The sequence below is a fragment of the Gossypium hirsutum genome, chromosome D03 (genome assembly GCF_007990345.1).
Source record: "Gossypium hirsutum isolate 1008001.06 chromosome D03, Gossypium_hirsutum_v2.1, whole genome shotgun sequence".
NCBI classification, from domain to species: Eukaryota; Viridiplantae; Streptophyta; class Magnoliopsida; order Malvales; family Malvaceae; genus Gossypium; species Gossypium hirsutum.
The window spans coordinates 2,537,848-2,552,166 of NC_053439.1; the positions used below are offsets into that span (position 1 = coordinate 2,537,848).

General features: G+C 30.6%; 2 protein-coding genes and 1 long non-coding RNA gene across 4 annotated transcripts; 1 reads left to right on the forward strand and 2 right to left on the reverse strand.

Annotated features, from left to right (window-relative positions):
* Positions 1 to 2,620: 2,620 nt before the first annotated feature.
* On the reverse strand, positions 2,621 to 3,676 carry LOC107932556 (uncharacterized). The gene is made up of 3 exons (XR_001693428.2): positions 3,292 to 3,676; positions 3,083 to 3,153; positions 2,621 to 2,953 (listed from the first exon to the last, which is right to left on the reverse strand). It is a non-coding gene; the product is annotated as an uncharacterized lncRNA (long non-coding RNA).
* A 3,514-nt stretch (positions 3,677 to 7,190) lies between these two features.
* On the forward strand, positions 7,191 to 9,959 carry LOC107932560 (probable 2-oxoglutarate-dependent dioxygenase At3g50210). 2 transcript variants are annotated; one of them, XR_001693429.2, is made up of 12 exons: positions 7,191 to 7,273; positions 7,369 to 7,484; positions 7,575 to 7,693; positions 7,772 to 7,835; positions 7,908 to 7,975; positions 8,211 to 8,269; positions 8,358 to 8,514; positions 8,640 to 8,659; positions 8,742 to 8,788; positions 9,147 to 9,228; positions 9,503 to 9,592; positions 9,684 to 9,959. XR_001693429.2 is itself a non-coding variant. In XM_016864603.2 (12 exons), the coding sequence occupies exons 1-12, from the start codon at positions 7,240 to 7,242 to the stop codon at positions 9,810 to 9,812; spliced, it is 984 nt and encodes a 327-aa protein (XP_016720092.1). In that variant the 5' UTR covers positions 7,191 to 7,239; the 3' UTR covers positions 9,813 to 9,959. The 2 variants fall into 2 exon arrangements, 1 of the variants encoding a protein (XP_016720092.1); XM_016864603.2 differs by having other exon boundaries at positions 9,147 to 9,225; positions 9,501 to 9,592.
* Positions 9,960 to 11,727: 1,768 nt separating this feature from the next.
* LOC107932593 (tRNA-dihydrouridine(16/17) synthase [NAD(P)(+)]-like) lies at positions 11,728 to 13,708 on the reverse strand. Its single transcript, XM_016864650.2, has 3 exons — positions 13,158 to 13,708; positions 12,983 to 13,089; positions 11,728 to 12,742 (listed from the first exon to the last, which is right to left on the reverse strand). The coding sequence occupies exons 1-3, from the start codon at positions 13,614 to 13,616 to the stop codon at positions 12,001 to 12,003; spliced, it is 1,308 nt and encodes a 435-aa protein (XP_016720139.2). The 5' UTR covers positions 13,617 to 13,708; the 3' UTR covers positions 11,728 to 12,000.
* Between the last annotated feature and the right edge of the window lie 611 nt (positions 13,709 to 14,319).

Sequence of the window (14,319 nt, forward strand, 5' to 3'; positions counted from 1 at the left end):
ACCTTAAAGATTTTAATGTACGATCCTTGATGAGAAAAACTTGAACAAACTAGATTGAATAATAAGATGCATTTATTTCGAGAAAATAAATTGTCACACTCAGTAAGTTAGGGTGTTACAATTCAATCTCCGAAATTAAATGTGTTCTTTTTAAAAAAAAAGAGTTTAAAGAAGGTTATTTGATTGTTTAAGTCAATCGAGAAATCAGAATCCCGTAAGTTAGGGTTCAATTTCTCAAAATTCTTAAGCCACAAATATTGTCTTTATTTTAAAAACGAGATAACAAAATGTTGTATCCAGTAAGTTAGGATCAAACATTTTGAAACCTTAAGAATTTTATTTTAATAATCGTGATTTTAATAAAATGAGCGCTTGATCATCTAAATTCATCGAGAAGAATCGAAGCCCAGTAAGTTAGGGCCTGATTCTCTCGAGAACCTACGAACGCCAAGCCTCTTTAAAGCTTATAAAATAAAACGATTATGACGCTTTAATAAAATACAACTTTTACAAACGGAACATGATTGAATAACGATACATCTAATAATTCAATCTTAAATTAGAAACAATTAAACGAATAATAGGCCAATACAAACATTGATTTAAATCCTATTACAAACATCCATATAAAAAATTAAGCAACCCATAAATTCATAATCAATTAAAAAAACAAACAAAAACAATAAATAAAAGAAAAAAAAAACAGTGATAATAATAAATAATGCAAATATTTGCTACAATTTAGTAAGGGAATAAAAAAGGGTTTGAATAAATTTTAATGAAAGATCTTTAAAACACAAAGAAACAGAAAACGAAGTAAAATAAAAGTGAATAGCTTGGAATTAATATCTACATTCTAGTCTATATAAATAAAACTTAGTAAAAATAATAGTATACACCTAGTGATGATATATAAAAGTTGAATAAATAGAATAAAATAACAGATTTTAGAGGAATAAGGTTTTTTTTTTATGCATAAAAAATAAAATAAAAGAAAAAAGAGAATCGTTCGAAAATGATAATATATCATTATATATATGCGTATACTAAAAGAAAAAAATCATGTTATATGTGTATGTATATAAAAACATAAAGCATTATTATTAAAAATTAATTTTCTATAAAGATGTCTAGTTACTTATATATGAAAAACAAATATATAAAGAAAGTATAATAATAAGAATAAGTATAATAAAAATAACAATAAATTTCTAAAAAAACATAATAATAAGAAGGATTAAATCACAAATAAAATCGAATTAATAGGGAATAAATAAGATTAAGCTAAAGTGAGGGACCATGCTGCAACACGCGTATTACATGGGGGCCTGATTGGGAAATATCCCGCTTCCCCAAAACGCAGCGCCACGACACGGAGGCGAAGGCGCGCGTGTACGAGGGCTCGTCACGTACGGAGGGGGAGCAAGGGGACGTCACTGCTACGGCGCTGGGAACCCTTGTTGCTAGGGTTTTCGGTGTTTGGGGAAAACTTTGGGCTGAGTTGGGTTCTGGGCTAGGCTAGAATTTGGGTTTGGGCTGGTCTAATTGTAAATGGACTGTTTTTTGGACTGAATTTGATTTATTATTTTTTTTGGTTTTTTTTTTTGCTTATTCTGAATGGGCCCCAGGCAAATTGGGCCTATTACAATGTATTTTTGAAAACATAGCTTGTTAATTGAAACCCGTTGTTTTTGTAGAAAATAATCGTTGTTGATAAAATGTTTGAACAATATTATACAGAAACAGAAAATATAGTCTAAAACTCAAAATAGCCTCAAATGTCCAAAGAGTCCAAATTTTACAAAACTCTCAAACCAAAATTTTCAATAAGTCAAATTTAAGAAAAATACGATATTAACCGAGCTCTCGATTGCACCAATCTGTCTACATGAGATTACTTAAAAATAACAGTCAAATAGAATATTAGTTTTCGGAACTCTGTGTGTAATAGGTAAGTCAAACAGATAATTATTAACAGACAATTTAATAGTACTGAATCTTAACAGAGCAGTTCAAATACAAATATATATATTTCCTATCCCAATCTGTTTAAATCTGAGGATTACTTAAAAATAACAGTCAAATAGAATATTAGTTTTCGGAACTCTGTGTGTAATAGGTAAGTCAAACAGATAATTATTAACAGACAATTTAATAGTACTAAATCTTAACAGAGCAGTTCAAATACAAATATATATATTTCCTACCCCAATCTGTCTAAATCTGAGGATTACTTAAAAATAACAGTCAAATAGAATATTAGTTTTCGGAACTCTGTGTGTAATAGGTAAGTCAAACAGATAATTATTAACAGACAATTTAATAGTACTGAATCTTAACAGAGCAGTTCAAATACAAATATATATATTTCCTACCCCAATCGCTACACACCATCTCTGACCATCCTAACACACCACATGGGGTTTGAAACACCCTTCCAACCCTACATACCACTTAGTGTAGTTAAGACACTTACAAGATATTTGCAGCTATGCTACCAGCATAGTAGGCGAGGTGTCGCCTCTCATAGAAACACTTTCTCTACATAATATATATCTCATCCCAAAATCAGATATAATTAGAGCAGAAATCATGCATAACATTTTAGATACAAATCACATATATAACATTGTTCTCGATTTTATTTTCATATGACATCCCAAATACACTTATAGATAACATAAATTATACTAACAGATGACCAAATTTCATGTTTTATAGTATATTTAATCACATATCGACCTTACGAAAGACCCACGGTCGATCGAGATTACGTGTATGGCCCTAGGAAAAAATTCTAAATTTTGGGCCCACACGGCCCAAACTGTGTGTCACATAGCTATATGGTGTCGACAATGTTGTTTTTCGGCTTTCTCCATTCGCTGACTTTCAAATGTCTCGTTACATAGCTTGACTGATTCTGATGCAGAAACACCCACAAGACTTTCCAAACCTATACGTATCCATTTGAACCCAAATCAATGACATACACGAGTGAATTAACAATACAAACTCTCGATTACTTCCAAAAAAACAATATCAAACGAACAACTTAAAATTCAAGAACGTAATAAAACCTTACCACAGAACGAATAACAATCACACACACGAATTAAGTTGCCGGAGGAAAGCCCAATGATTCTCAATCTTCTCCTATAACGTATTAGATTTAATTTAATTATCACCCAACCCAAAATTAACAGTACATTCTTATAACTTCAAACCCCCAAACACCAATCGACAACCTTCGACAAAAGTGCAGAAAATGAAAGAATGAAAAGCGTTACTTACACAAACGGAGTAGCAAACGAATTAACCACGATCACCTCCCAAAATTGAGAACTGCAACAGACCACAACCACGAAGCCAAAGAGATTCGAGTAGTAAATTGAAAAAAAGAAAGGAAAGAACTCCAAAGAACAAATGTTCAATTCTTTTTCTGGAAACAAAAATATAATCTAACAAAATGGGGACCATGGAAAACGTGAGCAATAGGGACTTACGGCAGAAAAGAAAAGAATGAACAAGAAAAATAAAATCATAACTACCCCATCACCACAAAATCCTACCCCACTTCTCTATCCCAATTGACCCCAATCACTACAAAAAAACATAAAAATACAGCACAAGCAAACCCAAGAACTCCAACCCCCCCTCGACACACTAAACCACCGAAACAAACACCTAATTATGATGAAAATTAATGAATCAAAACTTAAGATTTTTGAGATGTTACATAATTGCTTTTTTTTTTAATTTAAAGGTCTTTTTTATGCATTTCGGTAGTTTAAGTATCTAATTGAGTTAAAAAAAGGCAGGGGCTTAATTTTTTTGTTTTTAGTTTGAGGGCATTTTTTATACATTTTAAAAATTCAACTATCTAATTGAGTGTAAAAAAAAAAAATAGAAGCTTAATTGCTTTTGTTAAAAAAATTTGAGGACTTTTTACATCCTTAAAACGAAAAAAAGAAGAAGGAAATTATGATCATTTATAATATTTTAATGGATAATTGACCTAATCTATGGTTAATCTAATTCTAATTAAACATGTAAGTAATCTAATTTATGAATAAATTTACAAAATTTTAATTACAAAAGCAAAACTAAGACAATTGGATTTGGCTGATCTTAATTAATTATTGATTTGCAATAGTAAAAGTTTGTTTTAATCTTTCAATTTTTCTAATTATAAGTTAATATAATGATAAAATTATATTTTGGTCTTTATAAGATGATAAAATTCTAGTTTAGTCCCTACAAAAAATCCAAAAAAATAAATTAATATGATGATAAAATTACACATTCACCTCTTTAAAAATTTATAATTCAAAATTAAATTTCATAAAATAAATTTCTAATTTCGTCCTCAACATCACTAACATTTACCTACCGAGACAATGCTAAAGGATGAAGGTTTCTTCTAACTTCTTTAGCAGCCCCTCTCCATATTAGACTTTCTCTGGAAACTTGGCCTTTGACCTTGCTTATTCTTTTGGTTGGGGTGTTTTTAAAATGTCAAAATATAAAATGTGTTATTATTATATTAATTTAATCCTTCTCTTAGTTTAGTTATCAATTTCGAAATATCAATACAGACATGGTGCGAAGTATATTTACAATACACAGATCAAAATTTAAGTATATGTGTACTTGTTATATAAACAACTTGAATATAATGCATTAGAAAAAGAGAATATTGTTAAAATTTCGGAGATTATATCTCTGTTTAACATATATTTGATCCAAGTTGTTTATACGATAGATACACGTGTTAAAAACTTGATCAACATGTTTTAAGTATACCTTGCATAAAATCTGAGTTGATATTTAATATCCAAATTACTAACTAAATTGATAAAAAAAAAATTAGTTGATACGATACCGATGTTTTAAAAATGTTGTTTTGAAATTTGGAGATCAATTTAACATTTTAACTGTAATTTGAATACGTTTAATGTAATTAAACCGTATCGAATTTCACTCGAGATTAATGCTAACTAAAAACACAGCTTTTGGAATTTGAAAGTACGTAGCTTCCTTCATTGACTCAGAACAAGTAGTAAAGTGTAGACAGCAAAAAACACATGCTTTTTTAAGTTTTTGAACAATCACATTATAGGTTCTGATTATATTTTCTCTTTTTAATATAATGTCTAGAAATACTCGATCAGCTCTTTTAAGTTTTTTCTTCTTTCCTAATAATGGAGCAAATTGATCTTCTTTTTTTAAAGCAAATAGATAAATTTGAATAAATAGCCAAAACAAAGTAGGGAAACACTTTAGTTGGCTAACGGATAATATATATTAGAGAGTCGTAATTGGATAATTTAGCATCACATTTTTTTTAATACAATATTTTTATTATTTTTATTCTACAAGTAATTTTAAAAAATTATTATGTGTGTCATTTTTTAAAATATATAATTTTTAATATTTTATTATACCCCTGTAAGATACTTGTCAACCTCTTTTAACTCTATTTGTAGAGTCTAAAAACTCCACTGACAGTGTACCAAATATTTTTTTTTTACAAATATATAAATATATACGTTATGATAATCTCTTCTCTAATAATATTACCTCTCCATTTAGCGTACAAATATCAAAACAATCTATGAACTTCGATTGAATATGCAATATCACGCACGAGTTTTGATTTTGTGTGATTTTATATATGAAATTTTAATTTGATTCAATTTTCACAAATCGTTGACACCGCCACCACTGTACATTGAAATATTGCATATGCAAACAATTATATTAATTTAATGTGAAAAGACATGTGCATATTTATTTAAATATTCTTCAAATATATACAATTAAATCAAAATCAAAGTTTTATATATACATCTAAACCACAATTCAAGATTTATGTGTATACCAAATCAAAATTCATGTATTAAATTATACATTAGGCCAAAATTCATGGATCAGTTTGATAGTTATCCCTTTTTGTTTTACTTAATAATGACATAACAATGTTGAAGTGGTAGCTAAGTAGGAAAATAAAAATAATTAATATCAAAATAGGATAAGAGATACACAACAGAGGCAAATTTTGCGTCTAACCCTTTTACAATTTAAATATGGTTAAAACATGCTATCACTCCATATACTTCTATAGAATTTTAGATTTAGTCCTTATATTTTAAAATTTTAAAGTTCAATCCTCTTACTTTTTTAATTTAAAAATTGACTAGAATTCTAACAATATTGGTTGGACTAAAATTTTTAAATAAAAAAGTAAAAGAACTTAATTTTCAACTTTTTAAATGTAAAGACTAAATCTCAACTTTTGTTAAAATACATGTACTAACAATATATTTTAACCTTTAAATATATATTTAAGATTATTTCTTTTCAGCAATGCGCTGGCATTCTATTCCTTTTAATATGAAGGGTAAATATTTCAATTTCGAAATTAAATAAATGAGTTTTCCTTTTAAAAATTTTGAGTAATTTAATTTTTGTTAATTTTAAAAATAAGGTTAATTTTTTTTTATAAATTATACATAATTTTGATTGATATAATACTAAATTTAGTCCTCAAATTTTACATATTCTATCGATTTAGTCCTAATTTAACAAATTTATCTTATAATATTTGTGTAAATGTTGAGGTTGAATTTGTTGATTTTTTAAAAAAGTTAAGGCCAAAATGAAAAATATATAAATATTGAAGGCTAAATTTGTTATTATACCAATCAAATCTATGTACAATTGATGGAAGGCATTAAGACATGATTATTGTCCTTAGTTGCTCACTTTCGAAATTAATAATAATAATTAAATTGCTCTAATTTTCTTAGAAGGATTAATTTTCTCAATTTTCTCAATTTTAAAACTGAGAGAGATCGGAGAAGTTCTTTTACCGAATAAATCTTAAATTTAATACATAAATTTTAATTCGATGTAATCATTTCGATTCAATTTTTAAAATAAAAAAATTAATTTCGGTTGAATTTTATATATTTAAAAATAAATAGATACTTTCTATTTATTTCATGTTAAATAAATATAAATATTTTTATATACAAACATAGATCTAAAATAAAATATTCACAGTAGATCCATTCGATAAAAAAAATTAAAAATTCACATGTCGCGACTCGACTAGACCTAAAAAAAAATAGCATCCTTCTATCTCTATATAATGGACTGTTTTGAACTCCATTTTTGAGCATCAGCTTAGCTATATAGCCATTGCAGCTTATATTAAAAAGAAAAAAAAACACCAAAATGACCACTGACTTCAAATCCATCCCCATCATTGGTATTTCCAGCAATTTTCATTCATTCATCATTCACCCAGGTTTTAGGATTGCCATTTTCTCAGCATTTTCTTTCATTTTCTTTTCTGCCAAACAGATGTTGGTCCATTAGTAGCCAAAGGAGATGATCTCAAAATGGGACAAGATCCAAGCGTACGTGAAGTAATCAAGCAATTGGATCAAGCATGCAGAGAAACTGGGTTCTTCTACGTGGTATACTAGTTAATTCATTAATGAACTTGTTTTTTTATAAATATTCTTTTTAATGTAAATTTGTATATTTGGTGATGAATATATTTGCAGAAAGGTCATGGTGTTCCACAGACACTTATGAACGAAGTTAAAGACGTGACCCACAAATTTTTCCATCTTCCTTTGAGTGAAAAACTCAAAATCAAAATGACTCCCAACACTGGTTACAGGTTTTTAATTTATTTCATTATTGTCTGCTAAAATTGACTTGCAAGTTAAATTCATAGCAGTGCTTTTGAATGCTACAGAGGATACCAGAAAATCAAAGAAAATATAACTAAAGGCGTCCCTGACTTGCAAGAAGCCATTGATGTAAGTATATGTTGGAAAACTTTTTTCTGGCATTATTATATAAATTAATAACTTTATGGATGATGATGACAGTACTATAGAGAAGTGAAAAGAGGGATGTATGGATCACTTGGGGAGATTTTGGAAGGATGTAACCAATGGTATGCACATTTTCTCGATCTAGGGAAAGTTTGTGAACTATTATTGGTCCAAATTTTATTCTCTGCCTTCATTAAGAGTCTTGGGTTCTTCACCTATCTAGAGTCGCTTTCTTGAGCTCTCGATAAAGTTTGGAAACAAAATTTATCGACTCCCAACAAACAACAATTCATAAACTACCCCGAAACAAGTTCCACCTCGCTCAACAAGCTTAAATATTATTTTGTATGTATATAGGCCTAAAGAACCTGCAAACTTCAAAGCATCAATGGAAGAGTATATCAGACTTTGCACAGGTGAGTTCTTGAGTTTAATGAAGTTTCTTATGTATTAGATATTTAAGGTTGAAGTTCGATTATATCCATTGAATTTCTTTAATATCAGATCTTTCGAGGAAAATAATGAGGGGAATTGCATTAGCATTGGGTGGATCGGCGGATGAATTGGAAGGTGAAAAAGGTGGAGACCCGTTTTGGGTGGTGCGGCTAATCGGGTACCCGGGAAAATCAGCTGCAATTCCCCAAAATAACGACATTGGATGGTACTTCATAACTGAAAAGACAAATCATTCCCACATTTTCTTTTATTTTATTCAATTTCCCGGCTGCTAAGCTAATTGGATATGCCTTCTTGTCTTTTCTCGTTGACCAAACAATGTATTTCCAGCGGGATTCACACAGACTATGGTAATTAATTAGTTAATATCTTTCATGATTAAATTAATTAATTAAAAATATTATCTAATAAATCGAATGATTAAAAACACAGGTTTGTTGACATTGATTAACCAAGATGACCGTATAACTGCACTTGAGGTAATATATATATTATTAATATATATAGAGAGAGAGAGGAGGAATTGATTCAGGTTTTGTTTCCCGATTTAGCTGAGAGTCCGAATGCTTGAAGTAAGGTTCAATAGAACATGAGCACTATTGTCATCTACAGTGCATGGATTCAAACCCTATCAAGCGTGGATGCTTATATTCTCTTGGTAGGTGTTGAGAAACAAAACCCCAACAAAAGATAATATTGACCCATTGAGAGATCTGTCAATTCTTGACAGACGACACTTTAAAATTTCTTTTAAAAGAATCAATCATCTCTCAGCAATATAAATATAAATTAGATTCGAATTTATAATTATCGTGCACATAACTTATGTTGCTGCAGGTTAAAAACCTATCGGGAGAATGGGTACCGGCTACTCCCATTCTAGGAACATTTGTATGCAACATTGGCGACATGTTAGAAGGTATAAATTGTTGACAATGCAAAGAAAATCATGATTGTTGAGGATTTAGTGGAGATATTGTCGAGTTTTTTACAAAATTGTCTATACATTTTTATCGTTTTGCCCTTCTGTTACTAGTATAAATAGAGTGTTGATTTCCTCCCCCTCTGCAAACATTTTTCTCCTCTGCTTGCTGTTTGCATTTCTTTATAAATTTTGTTGCTTCTATTTAAGAGTTTGAGTTTTAAGCGGAACCGACTGTAACCCCTCCAAACTTTCCTTGAAATTGTTATAGATATGGTCCAACGGTACATATGAAGCCACTTTGCATCGAGTGATTAATAATTCACCAAAGTATCGAGTATGTGTGGCTTATTTTTATGAGGTAATTACATTTATTAATTAATTGATTAATTTCCTATGTTTTATTTTTTTAATTTTATAAATAGTTAATTTTGATGGTATAAATTAAACAGCCAAATTTTGATACATTGGTGGAGCCCTTGGAAATGTGCGTAGAGAAGAGTGGGGGAGCTCGGCTCAACCAGAAAGCTGTTTATGGGGAGCATTTAGTAAATAAAGTAAAAAATAACTTTGTCCCCTAGAAATTAAATTATCTTTTATGTATTACTATCTGTAATAAATACTAATAATTAATGTAAAATCAATGCCATAAGCAAAACTTGAATAAATATGCTCCAAAATGTTTGAGACTTTGAGCTAATAATGTCACATTTAAATTAATAGATGGAATTAAGTGATTATTATTATTCTTTATCTTTATTTATTATACTCTTGCAGAGAAATTATTTTATTAATCCTCCTCATCACATCATCTATGATTTTTTTTCAATTATTTAATAATATTTCAGTAATTTTTTCTATGTAATTGACACATAATTTTGTAATTTTTATTTACCTTGAATCTGAATCTTAAACCCAAGTTCAAGGGTTCAAGGTCGAATTTGGCGTTTAAGATTTAGGGTTTGAGGTTCTAGGTTCGAGGTTCAAGATTTGGAATACAAAACTAAAATGTCATTAAATAATTAAAAAAGGACTATATCTATAAATAATGTGGTGAAAAACGTCCATAAAATAATTTTTGGGTGATTGTGTTTTACTTTTTCCCCTTCTACGTTATCTATCTATTGTATCTATCTGTTTTGGTTCATTAAAATTGTAACAAAAAAAAAGTAAATAACTTTTCTTAAACGTCCATAAATAAAGTATAATTTTGTAATTCATTATGGTGATAATGAAGTTTATTCAATTCTGAATGATCTATAATAGAAAAGATTAGAAAATTTTATTGATATATAAATGTGAGGTAGTGATAGAGACTTTTCACCCAGTCGAGGAAGTGCTGGAAAAGGGAATTAGTGAAGGAATAAGGGAGGAAAAGTTTGGTTGGAATAGAGGGAGAGAGGGTTCTAAGAGGTATATACAAATGATGGGTTGACCCCTCTTATGCATTTACCAATTCTTGATGGGTCAGCTTGTCACTCATTGGTTCATTGCTAGGTTGGTAATGTGATATGAATTGATTAAGTTGCAGCATATATAGATGATTAGTGCAAGGTGTTTCGTTGAAGTGGTTAGGTTGCTAGAAATGGTTGATTCGCGTTCTCCTAACAACATGGCAAAGAAGAGATCATAGAGGTCGTGCTCTAATGGAGTTTGTTGCTGAGAAGAGTATTTTTTTTTATAGGATATGTGTAACAAAATTTCAATTAAAAAAATTGGCGTATAACTAAAAAAGGAAGGAGGGGAAGATTTAAAAACATAGTTACAATTCAATCCCGAGACGATCATCCACATTTTTAGGTTTTTCTTCACGAAACTTTTCTTGTAAGGTATGAGTTTAGGGATTGATTTTTAAAAAAAAAACTAAATAATCAAAAAGAGGAGACAGAAATTTTAGAAGTGTGAATTTTTTAAAAAGAAAAAATTGACTGACGACGACGATCACGATAAAAGATGGATCAAATCTAGAAACTGAAGAGTGTAAGGTTCAAATAGAGGGAAATATATATATATATGATATGGGAAAATATTTGATATATTACTAGTGAAGTTTTCAAACTTTACAAGCGAAGTTAGGGATTGACAAATATTTTCTTATAAGAGTACATGTGACAACTTTTAAAGACTGCTTGTAAAATTAAAAAAAAACTATTACCAATGAATCAAATATTCACCCATATAATATTTCTTACATAATTAATAAATATATTTTATAGTATTTTACATTTACTTTTATATATTTTATATTACTAAAATATGCCTTTATAATTTATTTCAAGAGTAAAATTGATATTTTTATTATTTAATTTATTACTAAATATAAATTATTTAAGTTTATTAAAAAATAACAAAAAATATTAATTATTTAACTCAAAGTATATAATGTCATTTACATTATTCCTTACATATTTCTTAACATTGTTTAAAGCTGTAACTAATATATTCAATTGGACCAACCAAATAAATAAGATGAGCAAAGTGTAATTACACATCATAAAAAAAAATAACCCATCTTCAAAATTTCTAGTGTACAATAGCAATTTCAATATATAAATTGTTCTTCAATGTTATATAGGAAACAACAATGCCTTACAAACAAGGATTATATCCCATTGAATGAAGGGACGAAATTGTAAAAAGAGTAAATTTATAATCTTACACATAAAAAAATTCATAAGGGTATTCTTTCTTTTTAGCTCAAAAATTCATTAGCGTCTGATTTTCCCCTATTCTAAGCACCTACAACTCAATTAACTTTGGTCCGGCTAATCAAATACCAATTACCTCGGCCAAGTTTCCGGTTGCCGAAGCACCATCCTTTTGATGAAGTGGAACTTGTACACCCAATTCTCGTAACTGATCCACCAGACCATAAAGAAATTCGAACGTTAGCCTGGACTGCGCGTTTAGTTCCTCTCTAACCTGCGGTTGAACCCTAAACCAGTCTCCTAGCATTTTGTGAACGTGAGACCGGATCATCCTCCATGGGACAGGGTATTTTTCACAGAGCTTCAAGTACTGAACGACAAGATCGGCTTGATCTAGTTTTCCATCAATAGAGTCTTTCTCGTTATCCGCAACCCAATTGGAAGTTCGGAATCCAGCAAAAAGAGCAGGGTTCTCAAGAAGGGTCTCAGCCGAAAGCACACCATCGGCACCCGTTTCTTCCAGACAGTTTCGAACATCATCCATATGCCTAATGTTCCCATTGGCAAGAACCGGGATTCTAAGCTCGTTTTTAACAGCCTTAATGGCGTTCCAATCGGCTCGAAACTTCTTCCCATCTTTCTCATCTCTTGTGCGGCCGTGAACAGCTAAAAGAGAGCAACCGGCATCTTCCAGCATCTTGGCATACTTCAGTGTATCCTCTAACTTAGGAAACACTCTGATTTTACATGAAACTCGCACATTAAGGTTCAAAGCCAGTTTTTCGACTAACGATTTCACAAGAGGAAGGTTATCCATCAAGAACGCTCCGTAATACCCTCGTCTAGCGATCCGCTGCGGACAACTACACATAAACCACATAGCCATTCATACAAAAGCCAACAATTTCGATCTTTATAATAGCATTTTACTACCCCAATGGCAAAATGTAAGATCAAATATACAATTCAACATCAACTCAATGAAGGATATCCAACATAAAAGTTAAATTTATAATCTTTCTATGGTTCTTCTACATCCAAAGTTAATAAACTCTAAACAGAATTAATTCGAAATGAAAAAAAGAGAGGAAATATAATTTTACCCCAAATTAATATCGACATAATCACAATGAGATTCCACTCTCCTTGCAGCTTCAAGTAATATATCAGGATCATTGGCACAAAATTGAACAAATAATGGACGGTCCTCCTGCAATCATCAAAATTCATCAAAGTTCCAAACAATTTTTTTTTTAAATTCAACCCAGAAAATTTTACCTTGCAAGTGGTGAATTCTTCAGAACGGTACTTTGGGTTCTCGTTAAAAATACGTGAATGTAACATGGGGGTATAAGCAGCCTCAGCCCCATATTTTCTACAAAGCATTCGAAACGGAAGCTCCGAGTTATCAACCATGGGTGCAACGATTAGCTTAGGCCGACCTAGCTTGGTCCAATGAGCCCATGCTCTTTCAAATCGTGAAACCCCGGTTAAGTACTTCCCCGGAGAACCAACAAACGACGGCGTTTCATCGAGGGAAGGAGAAGAAGGCTGTTCCTCTTGGGTCTGTTCTGGGTTGGAACACAGGACGTCATCCTCGGCATCGTTTTGGGGTGGATCCGAGTGGGTGGTTCGGGTTTGAGTTAGGGCCATGAGATGAATGGGGTTAGAGAAGAGAGGTTTTCGGTGGAGATTTAGGTTTAAGATAGCGGAAATGAGAGGCTTTGGTTTGTTCATGGGCGGGCAATGGCGGTTGAAGGGGAATCCATCGCCGCCACTGCTTAGGGATTGTTGGAGAGAAAAGGCTTTTTAAGTTGTAATAAATGGGCTTCAGCTGTTTTTGGGTTTCTTATGATTTTAGTTGCTCTTAGAAAATGGGCTTGGGCCTCACATACTATGCAATATTTTGGGTTGAAAATTTAAACCCTGATTTTATCAACTAAAGACTTAGAAGATGTTTGGTAAACAGGGTTTAGACATTTTTAGTTGATTTTGGCATAAACGAAGGATTGGATAGTTAAACCGTTTAATTGTAATGTTTGGTGAATGGAGATTTGCAATAGCTTGTTGAGTTAAAACCTTCAAAATAAAAAACGTTGGGATGTACAACTTTTTTCACAGCTGATTGAGAATGAGATATGTGAAATGACATATCTCACCATGCTTGCTCAAAAATTATTCTCTTTGCCACATGCTCTCAAACCTAATTAATTTTCAAATAAGGAACTTAAGAAATTTATTTATTTAAATTTTCAAAAATATTCACTAATTAATTTCCAGAATGAAAGTTTTAATTCCTTGGTAATAGTGTTTTATTTCAATAATTTCATCTAATAAAAACTAAAGTATTATAAACAAATAAATACTTAGCAATAAAATGTGTTATGCCCTTATTTGTCATTTTACACATATCATCTATCAGCTAAGTTTTACCAAACAC

Excerpts from the sequence above, each read along its gene's own strand:
- LOC107932593 (XM_016864650.2), bottom strand. The coding sequence starts at position 13,616 with ATGAACAAACCAAAGCCTCTCATTTCCGCTATCTTAAACCTAAATCTC. Across the intron at positions 13,090-13,157 it reads AAGAATTCACCACTTGCAAG|GAGGACCGTCCATTATTTGT; the intron begins GTAAAATTTTCT and ends TGATGATTGCAG. Across the intron at positions 12,743-12,982 it reads TATGTCGATATTAATTTGGG|TTGTCCGCAGCGGATCGCTA; the intron begins GTAAAATTATAT and ends GTTTATGTGTAG.
- LOC107932560 (XM_016864603.2), top strand. The coding sequence starts at position 7,240 with ATGACCACTGACTTCAAATCCATCCCCATCATTG. Across the intron at positions 7,485-7,574 it reads AAACTGGGTTCTTCTACGTG|AAAGGTCATGGTGTTCCACA; the intron begins GTATACTAGTTA and ends ATATATTTGCAG. Across the intron at positions 8,515-8,639 it reads CAAAATAACGACATTGGATG|CGGGATTCACACAGACTATG; the intron begins GTACTTCATAAC and ends ATGTATTTCCAG.